At 43.9% G+C, this 17517-nt stretch overlaps 1 protein-coding gene across 1 annotated transcript; it reads left to right on the top strand.

Moving 5' to 3' along the window:
- The first annotated feature begins 4432 nt into the window (after nucleotides 1–4432).
- mxra5a (matrix-remodelling associated 5a) lies at nucleotides 4433–16315 on the top strand. The gene is made up of 7 exons (XM_076982897.1): nucleotides 4433–4868; nucleotides 5224–5432; nucleotides 5646–5775; nucleotides 5877–6267; nucleotides 6568–10770; nucleotides 11027–11948; nucleotides 12291–16315. Exons 2-7 carry the CDS (start codon nucleotides 5254–5256, stop codon nucleotides 14197–14199), a joined length of 7734 nt encoding a protein of 2577 aa, XP_076839012.1. The 5' UTR covers nucleotides 4433–4868; nucleotides 5224–5253; the 3' UTR covers nucleotides 14200–16315.
- The last annotated feature ends 1202 nt before the right edge of the window (nucleotides 16316–17517 follow it).

The following is a 17517-nucleotide window of genomic DNA, read 5'->3' as shown; positions in this document are numbered from 1 at the left end:
AGTTACTTATCCAAGTAACTGTGCGTTACTATTTTTATTTTCTCTAGTTATAAAAATATATATTTTTGCTTTCTTCTTTGCTCAGTTCTACTTTTGCGTCTGACCGTAGCGCTCGACTCCGCACGCTGCGCGCGACCCCGTGAGAGCGCGAGCACGTTTTACAAGTCATTTTTTGCAGTGTCCTCCCGTAACGATGTGTGGTAGTATAAAGAAACACCCCTCAAAAACAGGGGAAGGAACATTTACCTGAAGAATTTTAATGTTGCGTTGTGTTCCACGTAGGGGGGGTAGTTGCGTTATCAATAAAGTTTCCCTCCTCGGGATTTTTGGATTAAGCAGTTTCTGCCTCGGTTACCGAACCTGCTTCAATAAAGTGAGTATTGGAAAATTTTATTTTGCTGCTGAATGTAACTACTAAAGTAACTTGTAATCTAACGTAGTTACTTTTAAAATCAAGTAATATGTAACGTAACTAAGTTACTTTTAAAAGGAGTAATCAGTAATCAGTAATCGGATTACTTTCTCAAGGTAACTTAGCCATCACTGGTGGTAGATTAGCACATGTGATCTACAGCATACATAAACAGGCATTCAAGTGATGCTAGCAAAAAGTGAAGTCCAAAAAAACAAACAGTAGCTGCTGCCACAGTGGTTCAGTTGTTTACTGCTTGCGGTTAGAAGCACGGAGGATGATCTGTATATGTTCCGTTTACGAATGTGCAGGGCCACCTCATCCAAGCAGTACCAGCACACACACACACACACACACACACACACACACACACACACACACACACACACACACACTAGGACAGTAAACACCCCGGAAACTGAGGTCAGAGAGAGAAGCTATGCAGAGCGGTCCGGTACAGCTAAGCCGTGTGGCTCTGTAGACGTAGACGGGCCTCTTCAGGCACTGGGGCCGTCCCGTGGATGGGGAGTCTGACTGAGCTGGACCATCACTGTTGGGCGGGACACCACACAAGAAATCCACTGCTGCTCTTACAACGGTGTTCTCATGGCTCTTTAAGCTTTGGGCTCACAGCCTGGGCAAAGCAAGGCTGATCTGGGGTCAGCGTAAACAAACTGGGCATCATAAGGAGAAGATGAGACATCTGTCTTGGTGTCTGCAGTAAAATGGTGTGTATTTGCTTTGTTTGGTTCCTGTGTCCCTCATGGTTGATTTATTCGAGAGATTCGTTGAAAAATGTCTTCAAGCTACTTTCTTCAATAGAGAAGCAAGTCGATAACTCAATAACAGAATTTTGAAAGAAACTTATGGCATGCTTGAAGAAACCTATTCATATAGGTCCTTCATCAGCTGTCCAAGCAAAGTGCTTCTCTATTATATATATATATATATATATATATATATATATATATATATATATATATATATATATATATATATATATATATATATATATATATATGTTGAATGTTGAGAAGGTCTATTTGCGTGTTCCCTTTCTTAGTTCCGAGTTTGAAAACATCCATTGTGCACTCAGTAGTTTGACAGACAGCAGCCTGGCCCCTCCACCGTTTGTTAGAGGCCAAGCGTGCGCGAGGCCGTGACCCTGTTTCAGAAAAGCAGGCGGCCGTGGATCGCTACTAGATATGGCTGAAGACGGGAAATAGCGAACACGTGCAAGCCAGGTGGCACGAACACCACGGTGTGAGCAGCGCGGTGGTTCTCACAAGGCTGTTCAGTCGCTGGGAGCAGGTGCAAAGCTTTGATGGCTTCCGCTCCTGATCCCTGCACAGCGTGTCACATTCAAGGTTAGTATTAAAGGAGCCTGACTTCTAATTCTGTAAACATCAAAGATTTTGATTGGTGTTATAACACCGAACCTTTAAACTAACAATTTGTAAATACAGGACACGCTTAGCTGGTAATCCAAACTAAATGAGGTGTTATATAGCATAATATTTACTATCTAAAGCCCAAGTACGTTCGACTTCAGTTATAGGACCTCCCCTTTTTCATTCAGGCAAGATCGGATAGGGATGTTTTCCAGACGTAAATAAAGTGTGGGTCTTGGACTTGGCCATTATAGCGCAGGTGGAGACTCAGTACAGAACATCATTTTCAGTTTAACACCACAGCCCCATCCCACCTCTATAAAACCAACAGACTCAAACGCGCAGTCTCCACCCCTCAGACGTAAACACAGGGCATATGCGCTCACAGTGATGTCCATCGGTTCAGGCGTCCAGCTTTACCTCAGCGTGCTCATGGCGAGCGTGTCGTAATCGTGCCCAGCTGTTGGTCCTGATAGATTTCTTTGGTTCTAGGTCAGTCCATTCCAGTTTGCCTCATTCTGAATTCAGCCCAGCTGTAGTGTGACACAGCTGATCTCCACATGTCTGTAGCGCAGACAAGTTACTGCCCGGTTTATTTTCGAGTGTCACGGTGCTTGAGCAGACATAGTAAGACCGCTCTTTGTCCGCCTGCCCCGGGCACACAGGTGATGGAAGAGGAATCTGGGGTCTCTACCATGCAAACCTGTGCACCTAGCGAATGGAGTAACCGTGCTGGGATTTAGCAGCGTTGTATCCTCACACATCGGACGAACATTGGCCAGAATAAAGGCATTGTTCTGTGTGTTTGTTTTGATCCGATGTGGAGCACATCCACTGGTAGTAGATGAGCCAATGCAAGACAAGCAAGCCATATGCAGAGGGCACATATTATCAGCAAAGAGAATACAGAGTGAAAAATGCAGTGTGTGTGTTTGTGTGAGTGAGAAAATTAGGTGTCCTGGACTTATTCCTGAATTAGGTCTTTATGAAGTCTTCGGGTGCTCTTAGTTAAGACCCCAATCTTGCTGTATTATTGACTACATCAAAAATAAACATAATTTCAGAACTGATACTCAATTTCTTTTACTTATTTCTCATTAAATGTTTATTTTTTTTGTCTCAGGCTTCTTGTCGGTTTTTACAGTTTCCCAGCATGCCTGTGGCAAAGAACTTTAAAAGCTTAAACAAAGAGGACCTTTTTCTCATAGCATCTCATAATTGACTTCCATAATGTTTTAAACAAGCTTAGCAAAACATAATGAAGCCATTTGTGGACATAAAATGATGCAAATAGCAGCAAATTGTCGCAAAGTAATCACAAACACATTAGCTTTCTTGTTATTATGTACTTTTCTTCTTTTTTACGATGTAATCATATGTCCTTCCAAACAATAATTGTTTACGTGTTTATTATTTATTTAGTCAGTTCATAAACAGTAGGTACTTCTGAAAGGTACAATTACATACAGAATTCACAAGGGCTTGTAGACGTAGAAGGATCCATTAACACAGAAGCAAAGAGTGCACCTTGGCAGATGTAATTAAAGTGCTGTTATTTATTTACTAATAGCATATGTACCACAGCATTCACTCACATTCTTCCATCCTCCAAGCCAACAGATAAGATGCAGTTTTAAAAAAGCGCATTACTTTCACATTTCTTAAAAATTAATTTCAGATTTATTAAAATCGCAGTTTTGCCATAATAATTTAAAAAATGCACCAAGTTATTTATCCTCTTTTTCCTACAAGCTGCTCTGCAGTACATAGTTCACTTCTTTGTGTATTCAAAAACATGTATGGCAACACCTACATGCTGCTTTCATGAAGATGTGCTATGCTCTTGAAGTGACAGAGTGATGTATGGAATGTTCCGGGTGGTCAAGCGCCATGGCAGGACCTGCAACCTTTGGCTATGCTTACTCATCCTCTCAAAATCTCCATGACTGCACTCATTGAGGTATTTATACTTACCTCAGAAAATTTGGGGGGCACAGAGGGGAGAGGCTTCTGTTTATCGTTGTGATGTATCATTTCTCAATGATTTTTATGGAGATATTGCCATGGACCCCACCAAATGAATGCTAACACTTTTTTACACTTGTGTTGCTTTTATTACAGAAATTAAAGTCAAAATATTTATTTTGTTTATGTGGTGGGTTAGTTTGAAGTATAGGCATAGCATGATTTATGTACCACACACATTTAAGATCCCTGCAAATGTAGAAATACAAGATGCTTTATCCATCTGTCTCTCTGTGTGTGTGTGTGTGTGTGTGTGTGTGTGTGTGTGTGTGTGTGTGTGTGTGTGTGTCGCACGAGAGAATGTGAGGTACAGTTAGTGACAAGGCGCTGAACCCTGTTCGACCCTTATTTAAGAGCAGTCCATTTACGGGAAGCCACTTCAGTTTGACACAGAAAATGTATAATTATTTTCCAAATATTTGCATAAATAAAAAATCCGTTTGTAAATTTGGCACATGAGAACATTGTCACGTCACTTCGTCACAGATGTTGAAGAGAGTCCAAAACAAATAGGCACAAGGCATTCGCAGATGCACAAGTTTAAACCAACGCACCAACGCACTCCTTGTTTAATCCATCAGCGAAGTGACTTTTGGTGGACAGTCTTAAAGCGCTGATGAAAGTACGTCAAGAGCCTTCCGTCACTCACTCCTCCCCAGCGCCAGGCAGACGTATCCGCACGCGCCGACACAAGAAAGTTCCAATTCCAAGTTCCTCAACTAAGCGTGAAGACGCAGGAACTCCAAGACGATTTGGAATATCGCGTCGCAAACAAATATATATGAGCTAAATTAAATACTTTTTAATTATTTAAGTTTTCTTTTCTGAACGTATGCTCTAGTTTTGGTGAAGTGGTTTGAATTTTGGAACATTTAATAAATATTCATGAATAGTTTTTTTTTTTTGCAATTTCATCATTACTTTGTTGTTGCTCCTGCGTTGTGATATATGTCAGAAAATGAACCTTTCAGAAGAGCAATGAATGAAAGTCATGTTGATCTTTGGTAGAAGCCGGATTTTTCAATCAAAGTGAAGTTAAGGTAAGTCTTCTAATACTGTATCATCATCACTGGATGGATAGTAAGTTGAAATACGGGCACAACTGCAAATACATGACTTAACGCTTCGATATTTTTGCATAAACGTTGAAGACAGACACCAAGAACCCGGTACCACTGATGTTTTCTTTCACGTTTGTTATTCACGTCGCGTGCTATGTCAGCACCACTATAATCAGTCAAGTTGTTTTCTTCTCATATGCCTTCTGCTTCACCTTACTTTCGTTAGGCGTTAAATGTGCATGACGAGTTTCGGTATGTAAAATTCGTCTGCATAATGTATTATGTATAACTGTGATTTGCAAAATTACATTGGGACACCCGTGTCCGTTTGCAGCCAGAGGCGCCCGCGGCAGCGTAGTGGAAGATGGGCCGTTCCGCTGCTCGCGCTTTGATGCTGCTGGTACTGGCAACGCTGGCGGGGAGCGCGCGATCCTGCCCGCGCCCGTGCGCATGTCACCAGCCCAAGGAAGTGCACTGCACGTTCCGCTCATTGCTCACCGTGCCCGCCGGCGTGCCCAGACAAGTGGAGCGCATGAACTTGGGGTAAGCGCGTGGCAACACTTGAGAGGCCGAAGAGGTTCCAAAAAAACAAAGCTGTCTTTGTTTTTCTTTTGCTTGCTTGAAATTAATGCGGGACGAACGGGGTGAGGAGCGACACACCTGCCTAGCAAAGATTTACACGCGGCTCAGTCAGGATTTAGAGTCCTGTAATTTACAGTTTGGTTCCTTAATGTGACTGGTTGCTGTTTTTTTCAGGTTCAACTCTATAAACCGAATAACCGACAGCTCTTTTGCTGGCCTGCGTAAACTGGAGCTCCTCATGATGCATGGAAATGACGTTCATAACATTCCTGACGGGGTATTCCGCGACCTGATATCCCTTCAGGTGTGGACCATACATAGTAAATGCTTTGTATGTATCTCACTATATCTTTTTATGTCATGTTATCATTATATATACTATTCTTTCCTCTTATTGTTTCCCAGATGATGAAGTTGAGCTATAACAAGCTAACGGTTATTAGCCAGCATACCTTCCAGGGGCTGTGGAGCATAGCTAGGTTGCACCTGGACCACAATCATCTAGAGTTCATCCATCCATACGCTTTCCTTGGTCTCACCTCCCTTCGTCTTCTCCAACTGGAGGGTAACCGGCTCCAGCAGCTCCATCCTGCCACCTTTGCTACTCTCTCTGTGCTAGGCCACTTCCCCATGTCCACCCTCAAACACCTGTACCTGTCCGAGAATGGGCTGAGGACGCTGCCCCAGAAGATGCTAGCGGGCATGCCTCACCTGGAGAACCTGTTCCTGCACGAAAACCCCTGGACCTGTGACTGCAGGATGAGCTGGTTCAAAGAGTGGAGCTCCAATACACCAGGTCATTGTTATTTTAGAAATATAATGATAAATAATAAATATATGATAAATAGAATTATAAATAATAAATAAACAATATAACTATAATTTATAGATACATTTGAATACTTGATTATCACATGGGAATTGTTGAACATACTACATGTAGTTTGAGAACTGCTATTACACATTGTTTTCACTTGACTGAATTTAATTCAGTAAAGACCAGAGCCAGATTACTGAGATTTCCGTGAATTGTCCTTACGTCTTGTCTTTTTCTCTGTCTCACTCCGTCTCTCTGCCTTTCACTCTTTCTCATCAGGTGTGCTAAAATGTAAGAAAGACAAATCAATTGTAGGTCAGCTGTGCCCTGTGTGCACATCTCCTAAACACCTGAAGAAAAAAGACCTTCAGGAGCTGCACAGTCTGACTTGTAGCAGCCCTGTCATTAGTGTCCCTCACAGGACCTCTGTCCTGGACACAGAGAGTGAGCTCCTGACCATAGATGACTTCCGGCAGCCTTTTGGGAACATCACACTAGGCCTGTCGGATGAACATGGAAATACAGTCGATCTCAAATGCCAAGTCAATGAACCAACAGAATCAACCAGAATTAACTGGGACCACATTAACCCACATCAAATCTCTGCAAATGTCACGCTGACATTAGATCTAGAGTGCCCAATTGACAGACCCAACTATGAGAGGCTATGGCGACTCATTGCATATTACAGTGATGTTCCAGCCCACCTGCAAAGGGAGATCATGCTAAGCAAAGATCCTCGTATTAGCTACAGGTATCGGCAGGATACAGAAAAAGATGCACTTTACTACACTGGAGTGAAAGCCAATGTCGTAGCAGAACCCTCATGGGTAATGCAGTCATCACTGGACCTTCAGCTAAACAGGCCCAAATCCACAAGTAAAAAGGTTAGGCTAATTCTAGGCAGCCATATGACCGAAGTGGTAGAAGCACAGGAAGCAAGAAAGGAAAGAAGAAGATGGGTCATGATCGAGTCCCGAAATGACACCAGATTATCGCAAGTGGCAGTGGTGAACAGTGCCATTCAGATGAACTGCAGCGTGCACAGCTCTGGGAATGTGTCAGTTAAATGGATGCTGCCTAATGGTTTCAAACTTGATGCCCCATACCAGAGCAGTGATAACAGGGTCACAGTGTCACCCTCTGGTTTGTTGTCAGTGACAGCTGTGGATCACTCAGACTCAGGAGTGTACTACTGTATAGCACTAGTTGCAGACGATGTCAGTATTCTGCCCTTTTATCTGAAGGTGGAGGAGTCTTCGATGCCTCCACCTGCAGGTGAGGAGGTGGCTGAACCTCTGGTAGGAGTTGCTGGTAGCTCAGTCTATCTTCCTTGTGTTGCCTCAGGCTCTCCTGATCCAGATATAAATTGGATCCTTCCTGATAGCAGCATTATAAACATGTGGACAAACTCATCCAAGACGCAAGTGGCCTCAAATGGAACTTTAACCATCCATCAGAGCCAGATTTCAGACAATGGTTATTATAAATGCGTGGCAGGGAATCAACATGGTGCAGACTCACTGGCCACAAAGGTGACCCTGACAAGGCCTTTTGGTGCACTGCCTTTAAGGAAATATTCCAGCAGACCTCAGCCCGCAGAAGGAGTCTCTACAAAAATAAAAGCCCCCACGGACAATGATGTAGAGACATCTGGAAATGGAGAAGCTGAAGAAAAAAACCCTCTTGAAAAAGTAGATGCTCTAACTAGAAGGAAGATCCCAAACGTCAGCATACGGGTGGGACACCCTTTCAGGAAACAGTGGAGACGTCCTGTTACACCCAGAAGACGGGTATCTGCAGCAGCTGACGGGAGTAATACAGAGGGAGAATCTAGAAGGAGAGTCAACATGTCAAAGAGTCAGATAGATCCGGAGCGCTGGGCTAACTTTCTTGCAAGGGTACGCGGTGGTGGCAGCCATCCAAGTACAACTACTCCAAGCTCTGCTAGCACAAATAGATTACAGGAATCTGACACCGCCAACACAAAACAACCTGGGTTACCTGTGAAGTTTGAGGGATCATCACTGGATGGTACCACGACTAGAGCACCAGCACAAGAAGCAACATATGCAGTTCCTTCGTCAGAGACACCTGTCCAAACTACTGAATTCAGTCTAGACATAAGACCTCTGGATTCTCAGGATCAGACCCACATAACATACCAAATTTCTGCTCCCGAAGTCATCCCAGATTCAGACTTGTTTACATCCAGCACATATGTCATGCAGACCACAAATGGTCCACAGCCAACTCATCATTTGGTGACGCGCCCAGACGCTACAATGTTGGCTCAACCAAGAACTGAGGGGAATGCAACCTCATATGGAACAACTCTTCAGGAAAACCAAAGCCACAAAAAAGTTGGTGACAAAGTAACTGAGGCAATTCAGAAAGCTGAAAGTGGTGATAATAGTAACACTCGTGGCATCTCAAAACCCTTTAGACATGGGGTAGACGTTTTTCGTGGAGAGTCTGATCACAGACTAGTTATGACCACAACCCTGCCTTCTGAAGAACAAACCATCAAAAAATATGCAGACTCTCATTCCCTTACTAAAACTGTACCAGCCACATCTCAGCAAGTCACGCGCGGCCCACGAAAATCCAAATCCAAACCTCACAAAAAACATCACAGCTCCCAAACTCTGCCGCTTTCCACTGCAGCACCGACAACCAAAGCCGGATCAGAAAACAACCAAGAAACACACGAAATCTCCCTCACCCTTGCACCTCCCTCGCATTCTAAGAACTTGTCCAATACGCGACGGAGGAAGGGTGGCAAACGCCGAAAGCCAAGCAGAACTAGAACAAGGCCAAGAGGTTCCAAATCATCTGCAAACGTCACACCGCAGCCCACTGCCTCAGACTCACTTTCTGAGGTCACTAAGACAACAGCCTCCTCTCAGTCTAAAATAGCAACATCTGTAGGGGCCGAGAACGCCAGAGCCAAGGTGGATACCGCTGTTCCATTTACTGAACGCCAAGCAACGTCATTAAGCAAAATGACTCATGAAAAGAACACAGATCCTTTATATGGCAGCAGCAATAATCTATCGTTTGATTCTTCACTCAAACAGAAAGTGTTAGAAGCAAAGGACACAACATTGTCTTATGCCAAGCCACCTAACATATTTATGAGTACCCCAGTGGTGTCAGTGTCTCCATCAACATCTCTCGGTCATAAAGGGCAAGAAAAATCAACCATACTTAGAGAAACAGTTTCCACTTTATCTCCAGTTCACAGCATGTTTTTCCCAGCAGCTAACCAGGAGACATTTACAAGTTTTAAGTCACCTAAAGCTTTTGAAGAGGCACAAAGCCAAAGCAGTACAGGGAAACCCAGCTCTGGCCCAAACTCTTTCACAACACCTGGAAGTCTTCTCTCACAACCAGCAGTGATGCCAAGTACAGGTAAAGACAAAAATGAAAATCAATACAAGCCCAGTGAGACCAAAAAGGAGGAGGAGCTTGTGAGTGAATTTCCACCGAGGCCTTTCTCCTCATCTGCCCCAAATACACACCATGAAATCATTGAGAGTCATGACTCAGAAGTCCCTGGTGGCTCAAGAAAAGCAAACATTTATGAGCAGACTCATGGGAGTTCTCAGGTTACAGCAGCAATGCCAGCAACTTCCCAAAGTCCTCCAAGATCTGTGTTAGCTACCAAACCAAAGCTAAGCACTGCTTTAGCAGATGGAGATTACATCAGAGAAGGTACAGTCTCACCTAGAAAAACTGAAGTAGCTGAAGAAAATGTACTTCTGAAAGAAAGTGATGCTCCTGTCACTTCCCCGGTAGAAGAACCAACAACAACAACAACCACAACAGCAACAACAACAATAACTACTACTAGTATTACTACAGTAGCGCCAATAAAATCATCCAATTCATTATCAGTAGTAACTGTACCAGCAAAAGCAGCAGCCACTGCAAAGCAAATGAGACCATCTAGAGTTCACCCACATGTGTCTTTCCACAACATACCTACTAGTGAGGGCAGGGCAGGTCAAATGGACAGCACAAATCACATACCCGACAGACCAAAAGAAAGAATTGTAATCACCGAACAGAAGACCATTGGTAGGCCGGATCAAAAGAAAACAATTGATAGGGTAAAGCTTCCTGTCTCACACTCTACAAGCAGTGTAGACACTGCCACACACATGGTTTTAAGCACCAGAATGCCAAAATCACAAAATACAGCTAAGCAAGCTTCGACGGAAGCCCCAGAATTCCCAGCAGCAGCACCTCCAAGGCTAATCCTTCCTAGCAAGCCAGGTAGTCAGGGTAGGGGTGCTTCCAGCATCCACCATAGCATGTCTGGAGGTGCACAGCAAACACCAGCCAGGAGAGGACTGCTTAAGATTTCAAGCAACAATATTAGCACTGTGACAGTGCAGGCAGAGTCGGACGCCCATCTGCCCTGTGAGGCTGTAGGCCAACCTACGCCCTTTCTTTCCTGGACTAAAGTTACCACAGGTTTGCAAGCCTTTATTTAATATCTAGTAGACTCACAGACACCTACAATAAATAATGCAAAAACCAAATTGGTTAATGAAGAGTCTAGTAATCGTGTAGCAATGTTGCAATGATGTGTTGTGATGAAGCCAGTTTACATTTTTTGTTGTTTAATGTTTTCTGTGCTTACTGTGACAGGAAAACTCATAACTATCTGATGTATGATCTGATGTATGAAAACAACTACATACATACATGTCACCATATCTCTCCACAGGAGCCAGCATTGCTCAGCACACCAGAATTCAGCGGTTCGAGGTCCACCCTAATGGCACCCTCACAATCCGCCATGTCCTCCCTGTGGATCAGGGCCAGTACCTCTGCAATGTCCGCAACCAGTATGGAGAAGACAAGGTGGTGGTCACTTTGAAAGTCATGGCGGACCACCCCAGAGTACTGCATCCACGCTATCGAGACATAACTGTTAACCTGGCAGACACCATTGAACTGGAGTGTCGTTCCCAAGGACACCCTCGTCCTCGGACCACCTGGGTGCTCCCTGATAGGGCGGTGGTACAGACAGATGCACCCACACCTAGTGCACCTGACCGACGGTTCCTAATCTTGGCCAATGGCACACTTCGGATTACATCTGCAACGTATACAGACCGAGGACTATATAAATGCATTGCTAGCAATGCCGCAGGCGCAGATGCTGTATCAGTTCATCTGACGGTTGCCGCCCTGCCACCGATAATCCAGCAGCTGAGTCGAGAGAACATCACCCTGTCCGAGGGCAGCGTTGCCTACTTGGGCTGTAGTGCCAGGGGAACTCCTCCCCCTACAGTCAGCTGGACTACACCTGACGGCACACAGCTCTGGCCATCACAGTTTGTTAGCGGACGTAACGCCTTTGTTTTCCCCAACGGGACCCTTTATATTCGTAGGTCAGGTCAAGCGGATGTGGGAAAATATGAATGCACAGCAACCAATGCAGTTGGGATGTCATTGAGAGAACTTAGTTTGAAAGTGGTAAAGACTATTGCATCAGCCAGGGCCAGGATTACGTCCTCATCTGCACAGAAGACAGAGGTCATCTATGGAGGAAGACTGCAGCTAGACTGTGTTGTCTCTGGAGATCCAGAGCCCAGGGTCATCTGGAGGACTCCATCCAAGAAGCTCGTGGATGCTCATTACAGGTAATATAATCGGACTGCAAACTGCTCATGTATATTATACATAGACACACATAACGATGCACATGCCCTTCCAGCACATTCAAGAAAACACACACAAACACACACACACACACGCAATATTGTGTTACACTTCAGGATCACATTTTAACCTTTTTAACCTAACATACCATACAACCTACAAATATTTTCTAAATATATCCACACAAAATATTGGTTTAACGGAATATTTTTATGTTCCCATTAGCATGATCTAATAGAAAAGCACTTACTGAGGATCTTATATAAAAGTCCTGATAATTTACATATGACATGATTTTTGTTTCTAAATCTTTTTTTTTTCAGTTATGACCCAAGGATCAAAGTGTTTGTCAACGGGACACTGTCCATCAACTCTGTGACAGACAAAGACACAGGTGACTATCTCTGTGTGGCGCGTAATAAAATAGGAGATGATTACGTACCGCTCAAGGTGAGCATCTTAACGAAGCCAGCCAAGATCGAACAGAGGACTCAGGCTGACCAGAAGGTGATGTACGGGAGTGACCTTAAAGTGGATTGTGTTGCATCGGGGCTTCCAAATCCAAAGATCCAATGGGCTCTGCCTGACGGCACCATGGTCAATAGTATCAAGAAAACTGACAGCAGCAGTAGTGGCCGCATTCGCAGGTATGTGGTCTTCGACAATGGCACCCTCTTCTTCAACGAAGTGGGGATGCGTGAGGAAGGTAACTACACGTGCTATGCCGAGAACCAGATCGGCAAGGATGAGATGAAGGTGCACGTCAAGGTGGTGGCCCAAGTGCCCGTAATCAGAAACAAGACCTATGAGGTCATCAGGGTAATGTACGGAGAGTCAGCCTCGTTGAAGTGCAGTGCCAAAGGAGAGCCTAACCCGTACATACTGTGGTTCTCCCCAACCAATAGGGCAATTACTTCAGCCTCAGACAAATACTTGATCCGTAACGATGGGACTCTAGTTATTCACAATGTGCAGCGTTTTGATGGTGGGAACTACACCTGTCTGGCAAGAAACAGTGCAGGGCAAGATCGAAAAGTGAGCAGGCTAGAAATCCTGGTCTCACCACCTGTGATCAATGGGCTGAGAAGTTCCATAACCTCTTTAAAAGTTTCAGCAGTGAGAGATCAAAGGAAACTGATCCATTGTGATGCAACAGGCACTCCTGTTCTCCGCGTGATATGGGTTCTCCCAGAGAATGTCGTTCTCCCAGCACCACACTACGGAGGTCGGATGACGGTTCATCGAAATGGCACTCTTGATATACGATCATTGAGGGTAACTGATGCAGCCTACTTAACCTGCATTGCACGAAACGAAGGAGGAGAAGCAAGACTTATCATTCAGCTTGATGTTATGGACACAGTAGAGAAACCAAGACTCAGGAGCCCCAAAACGGAATCTCTCTCCCTGACAGTAGGCAGGACAATGACCCTAAACTGTTCCATTGAGGGTTCCCCAGCCCCCCAAGTGAGCTGGGTTCTCCCCACTGGCACTGCACTAATGAGTGGCTCTCAGTTTACCAAGTTCTTCCACAAGCCTGATGGGACTTTGGTAATTAGTAATCCCGCTCTGTCAGAGGCAGGAAGCTATCGCTGCTTAGGGCGCAATGCCGGTGGACTGGTTGAGAGGACAGTGATTTTATCTCCAGGGCGGAAGCCAGAGATCAACAATAGATATAACTCCCCTGTTAGCATCATGAGCGGGGAGAGCCTACAGCTCCACTGTCTGTCTGCTAGTGACTCTGTCCACCTTACTTGGACCTTGCCAAGTGGGGTGGTCCTACACCGTCCACAGCGGGCAGGTCGCTACAGTGTTCTACAAAATGGAACGCTTTCCATCCAACAGGCTTCAGTGTATGATCGGGGCTCTTACACTTGCCGCACCGCTAACGAATATGGCAGCTCCTTGCTTGCAGTCCCTGTCATTATAATAGCATACCCTCCACGGATCACCAGTGGCCCTGCCTCTACCACATATGCTCGAAGAGGAGTGGCCGTGCAGCTGAATTGCATGGCTGTCGGTATCCCTATGGCAGAGGTAGCGTGGGAGACTCCGGACAAAACAAGGCTAATCGCCAGCCCTCAGCCACGGCTGTTTGGAAACAAGTACTTGCACCCTCAGGGCTCTCTTATCATTCAGAACCCCATGCCAAAAGACACAGGTTTCTACAGATGCACAGCCAGAAACGTGGTAGGGGTTGACTCTAAGGGGACATACCTACATGTGTACTGAGAAGCAATAAATTCACTTCATAACATGCCCAAGGAACTGCGATGCTAAGCCATCGAGCTAAGCCATAGCTTGATTTTTAAAGCATCTGTCAATGTGAACATGGCTTTCTATAGTTCTATGACAGCTCTAATGTTTCAGGAAATCATTACTTTGCCAGACCTATTATGTTAATAATTGCATACATTCTGAGAGTTTAGGAAGTGCTAATTAACCTTAATATTAAAGCCTGTTCCATGTAAATAATGCAGCCTTTTGATATTTTAAAATCTTTTCACTGTCAAAGACAATGACAATTTATGTCAAATTGTATAGATGAGAAAGATTATATTTTTTATTTAATCATGGAAAACAGTCTAAGAGTATTACTGACATCTTGTTGCAGTCTGTTGCAGAATTATTTCAGGGATATTAGACCAGACAGCTACATTAGCTATTTTTTATTCTATGGGTGGAGAAAAACTGCTTTCAGTTAATAATACTTATTGCTTTTGAACACTTAACCTTTTCTTGTTTCATTACACTCAAATCGATTATTTGCTGGACAGTTGAATACTGCCCATTACAAATGATTTACTGTTGCTTTTCATTAGACTGGAACAGAAGTTCCAAATGTAGCCCTGAAAAAAACATCCAGTGGGTCCACATTTTGACTCAGTTCAAGCCTCCAGCACACATGAACTAGCAAATATGAGCAGACTGTTCACTCCTGATTACATCACGTCTCAGGTATGTAGGTGGCATGAACGGAGCAAAAATAAGGACTGTGTTGGCACGCTCTCCACTGATCATATGCCAATACATAAAAGATCTCTTTATGTACAATGCTCATGTTCTCCTGTTCACTTGCAACTTCAGCCGTAACATGACTTAAATTTGAATATTACACTGATTAAAGCTGACATACTGCTTTCATAACCAAAGATACCCCAAACGACACCCTTATTTGCCCTTGGTTTAACTTATTTGTCTTTTGAAGATTTGTATCGAGACATTTTGTAATTTTGACTATCTTTAATAAAGAGAACTTGCAATAAACGTTACTTTTTGCGTCAGTGTAGAGTTTCTAAAGGATGAAAATCCAGAGATAAAGTGTGAAGTGACAATGAAATAATACAGTCAAGAGTGTATTACACATACAGTTACAAAGCTTGACAGTATACAGGCAGGTAAAGACAAAAACCTGTACTTTTTATGCTATTAGGACAATCAATAAAACCATATAACAATAAAATGTTATACGGGGTGATTTCCCACAGGTGTCAAAAGTGGATGGAAAATGTTTTGTAAAGCAAGTGTCCAGGGAATTTATTTTCCTGGGAGTTATCACAGTCTTGTATTCCAGAAAATAAAAGTGTGGTTTAATGGGGGACAGTCCCTGTTCATTTTCCATATTTGCAAGTGGGAAAACTCATGTGGTGTGCATAAAAAAGAAAGGTACTTACTGAATAACTTTCCTTCATGGGAGTTTTGTTGGTATGCCAAATTGTTATATGGATATATAAATACATATGCGAATGATAAACAATTGGTAATATGCAAATATTCTGAAGAAGTAGTCCACTTCATAATCCACAAGTATGCAAGAAGATACTTAAAGTAACCTTTCCTCCAAACCACCTGGGTCTGAGTGTGTATATTTGCATCTCGTTACCATGTCAACCAGCCAGTGTGTTCCATATTTATGTATGGAGCTGTGTGCTGCTGACCAGAGAAAAAACAGGGGAAGCCAGACTTCAAATCATCCACTTCATCTACTACTACCTTGGCAATTACATGATCCAATGATAAACGAATTTATGACTTACTGAAGTGATGCTTAATAGTCTTGTCATTTTTTTCCAAGCATCCCTGACTATTGAATAAGTGAGGCTAAACCTTAGGTGAACGCTAAGAACTGGCAACATGGAATTTCCCAAATGAAGGTGATAAAAGGGACAAAAGTTTTTTTTTTTCCAAATGGGAATCAGGCCCAGACAGTGAAGAGCCAGACTCGGGCACCCCTGCGTGCTTTGGATTGTGATAATAATTTACTGTATTATCATCATATTTCCTGAATATTTAGAGCAGCTGTATTGCTTCCCTTTCTGTTTTCAAGATTTGTTATTTTTGCACTTTTGTTTTGCATTTATTTATTGATTGGCTTTTACTAACTGAAAATAAAATGTTCAAGATATTAAAACAATATTATAAAGTGTATTTGGTGATCACTGTGTGTGTCATTATGTTGAGCATATCCTTCCGTTTATTTTACCACTTCATGACTCAAATGTCTGAACTCCTACAGGATACTGCCCTTCTCCACCAGCTGAGCTATAGGTCAACACATAAGGCCTCCGAAACACACGTTTCATATGGAAGGCACCTATGGTACACCTCAGATTAGAACCAAGCAAATGGAGCAGATGTGTTACAGTGGGAAAACAAACCTGTGAGCCAGGCAGGCAGCCAGACTGCAGTCGTCTACTTCATGTGGCCAACGTTTCTCCTCCTTTTATTATCACGTTAATGCTAGCTATGAGAATGCGACCCTTGTAGAATGTAATAGTGGTGTTTTGCCCATGGTTGGAGGAACTAGTTAGACTGAGCCCTCCATCCTCATTACATTATTTTTTTATGCCTGTTGTTAGCCTGGTGGGTGCCTGCTAACTAACCACCAACATTTACCATGTGCGAGGGGCATGGGCGTGGTAGTGGGGGGGGGGGGGGGAGTGGACCTGACTACCCAGGGCCCGAGTGGGCCATTTTGCTCATGTGCCTAGTTTACTGGCATTTATAGGGGCCCACTGACATTGAGAGTGTACAGGGCCCAGACTTTGCTGCAACGATCCTGACGAGGGGCAACACCCAGGCCTAGGAAACGTACCGTGGGTTTGGAGTTAGCTGAGGTGAACTTACGTTTAGCATTCAGCTGTGGACTGTTTACCCTCCCCAGCGTCCTTCACATGCGGTTTAACGAAGTGGAGCTCTATCGAGAAGCTGCTGTGTTTTGTATGCGGTGGACTAGCAAAGGTCGCACGGCATACGGGGGACAGCCATTACAAATGCGTCCTCGTCGGCATGCACAGGGGACTGGCTGAGGGAGATGGATGTTGACTTCAGCCGTGTGGAGATGCTTTGGTGTGCCTGGGAGATGCCTCCGCTCCTTATTTCACACTGCTGTTATGGGAACCACTGCCTCGGTGACAGAAGGCTGGCCCAAGGAGAAATAACAAATCAACGGCGCTCGTCAAATCATTACTGAACACGAACCAGAATGTGCTCCACTGAATTAGAACGTATGGCTGTAAAAGCCAAAGGAACAATTGCACAAATTATGAA

Source organism: Brachyhypopomus gauderio, chromosome 20, assembly GCF_052324685.1.
Source record: "Brachyhypopomus gauderio isolate BG-103 chromosome 20, BGAUD_0.2, whole genome shotgun sequence".
NCBI lineage: Eukaryota > Metazoa > Chordata > Actinopteri > Gymnotiformes > Hypopomidae > Brachyhypopomus > Brachyhypopomus gauderio.
Note: the sequence above shows the minus strand (reverse complement) of the source record. Positions and strands in the feature narration are given on the sequence as shown.

Coding starts and splice junctions, on each gene's coding strand:
- mxra5a (XM_076982897.1), top strand. CDS start 5,254: ATGGGCCGTTCCGCTGCTCGCGCTTTGATGCTGCTGGTACTGGCAACG. Junction 5,433..5,645: donor GTGGAGCGCATGAACTTGGG/GTAAGCGCGTGG, acceptor TGTTTTTTTCAG/GTTCAACTCTATAAACCGAA. Junction 6,268..6,567: donor GTGGAGCTCCAATACACCAG/GTCATTGTTATT, acceptor CTTTCTCATCAG/GTGTGCTAAAATGTAAGAAA.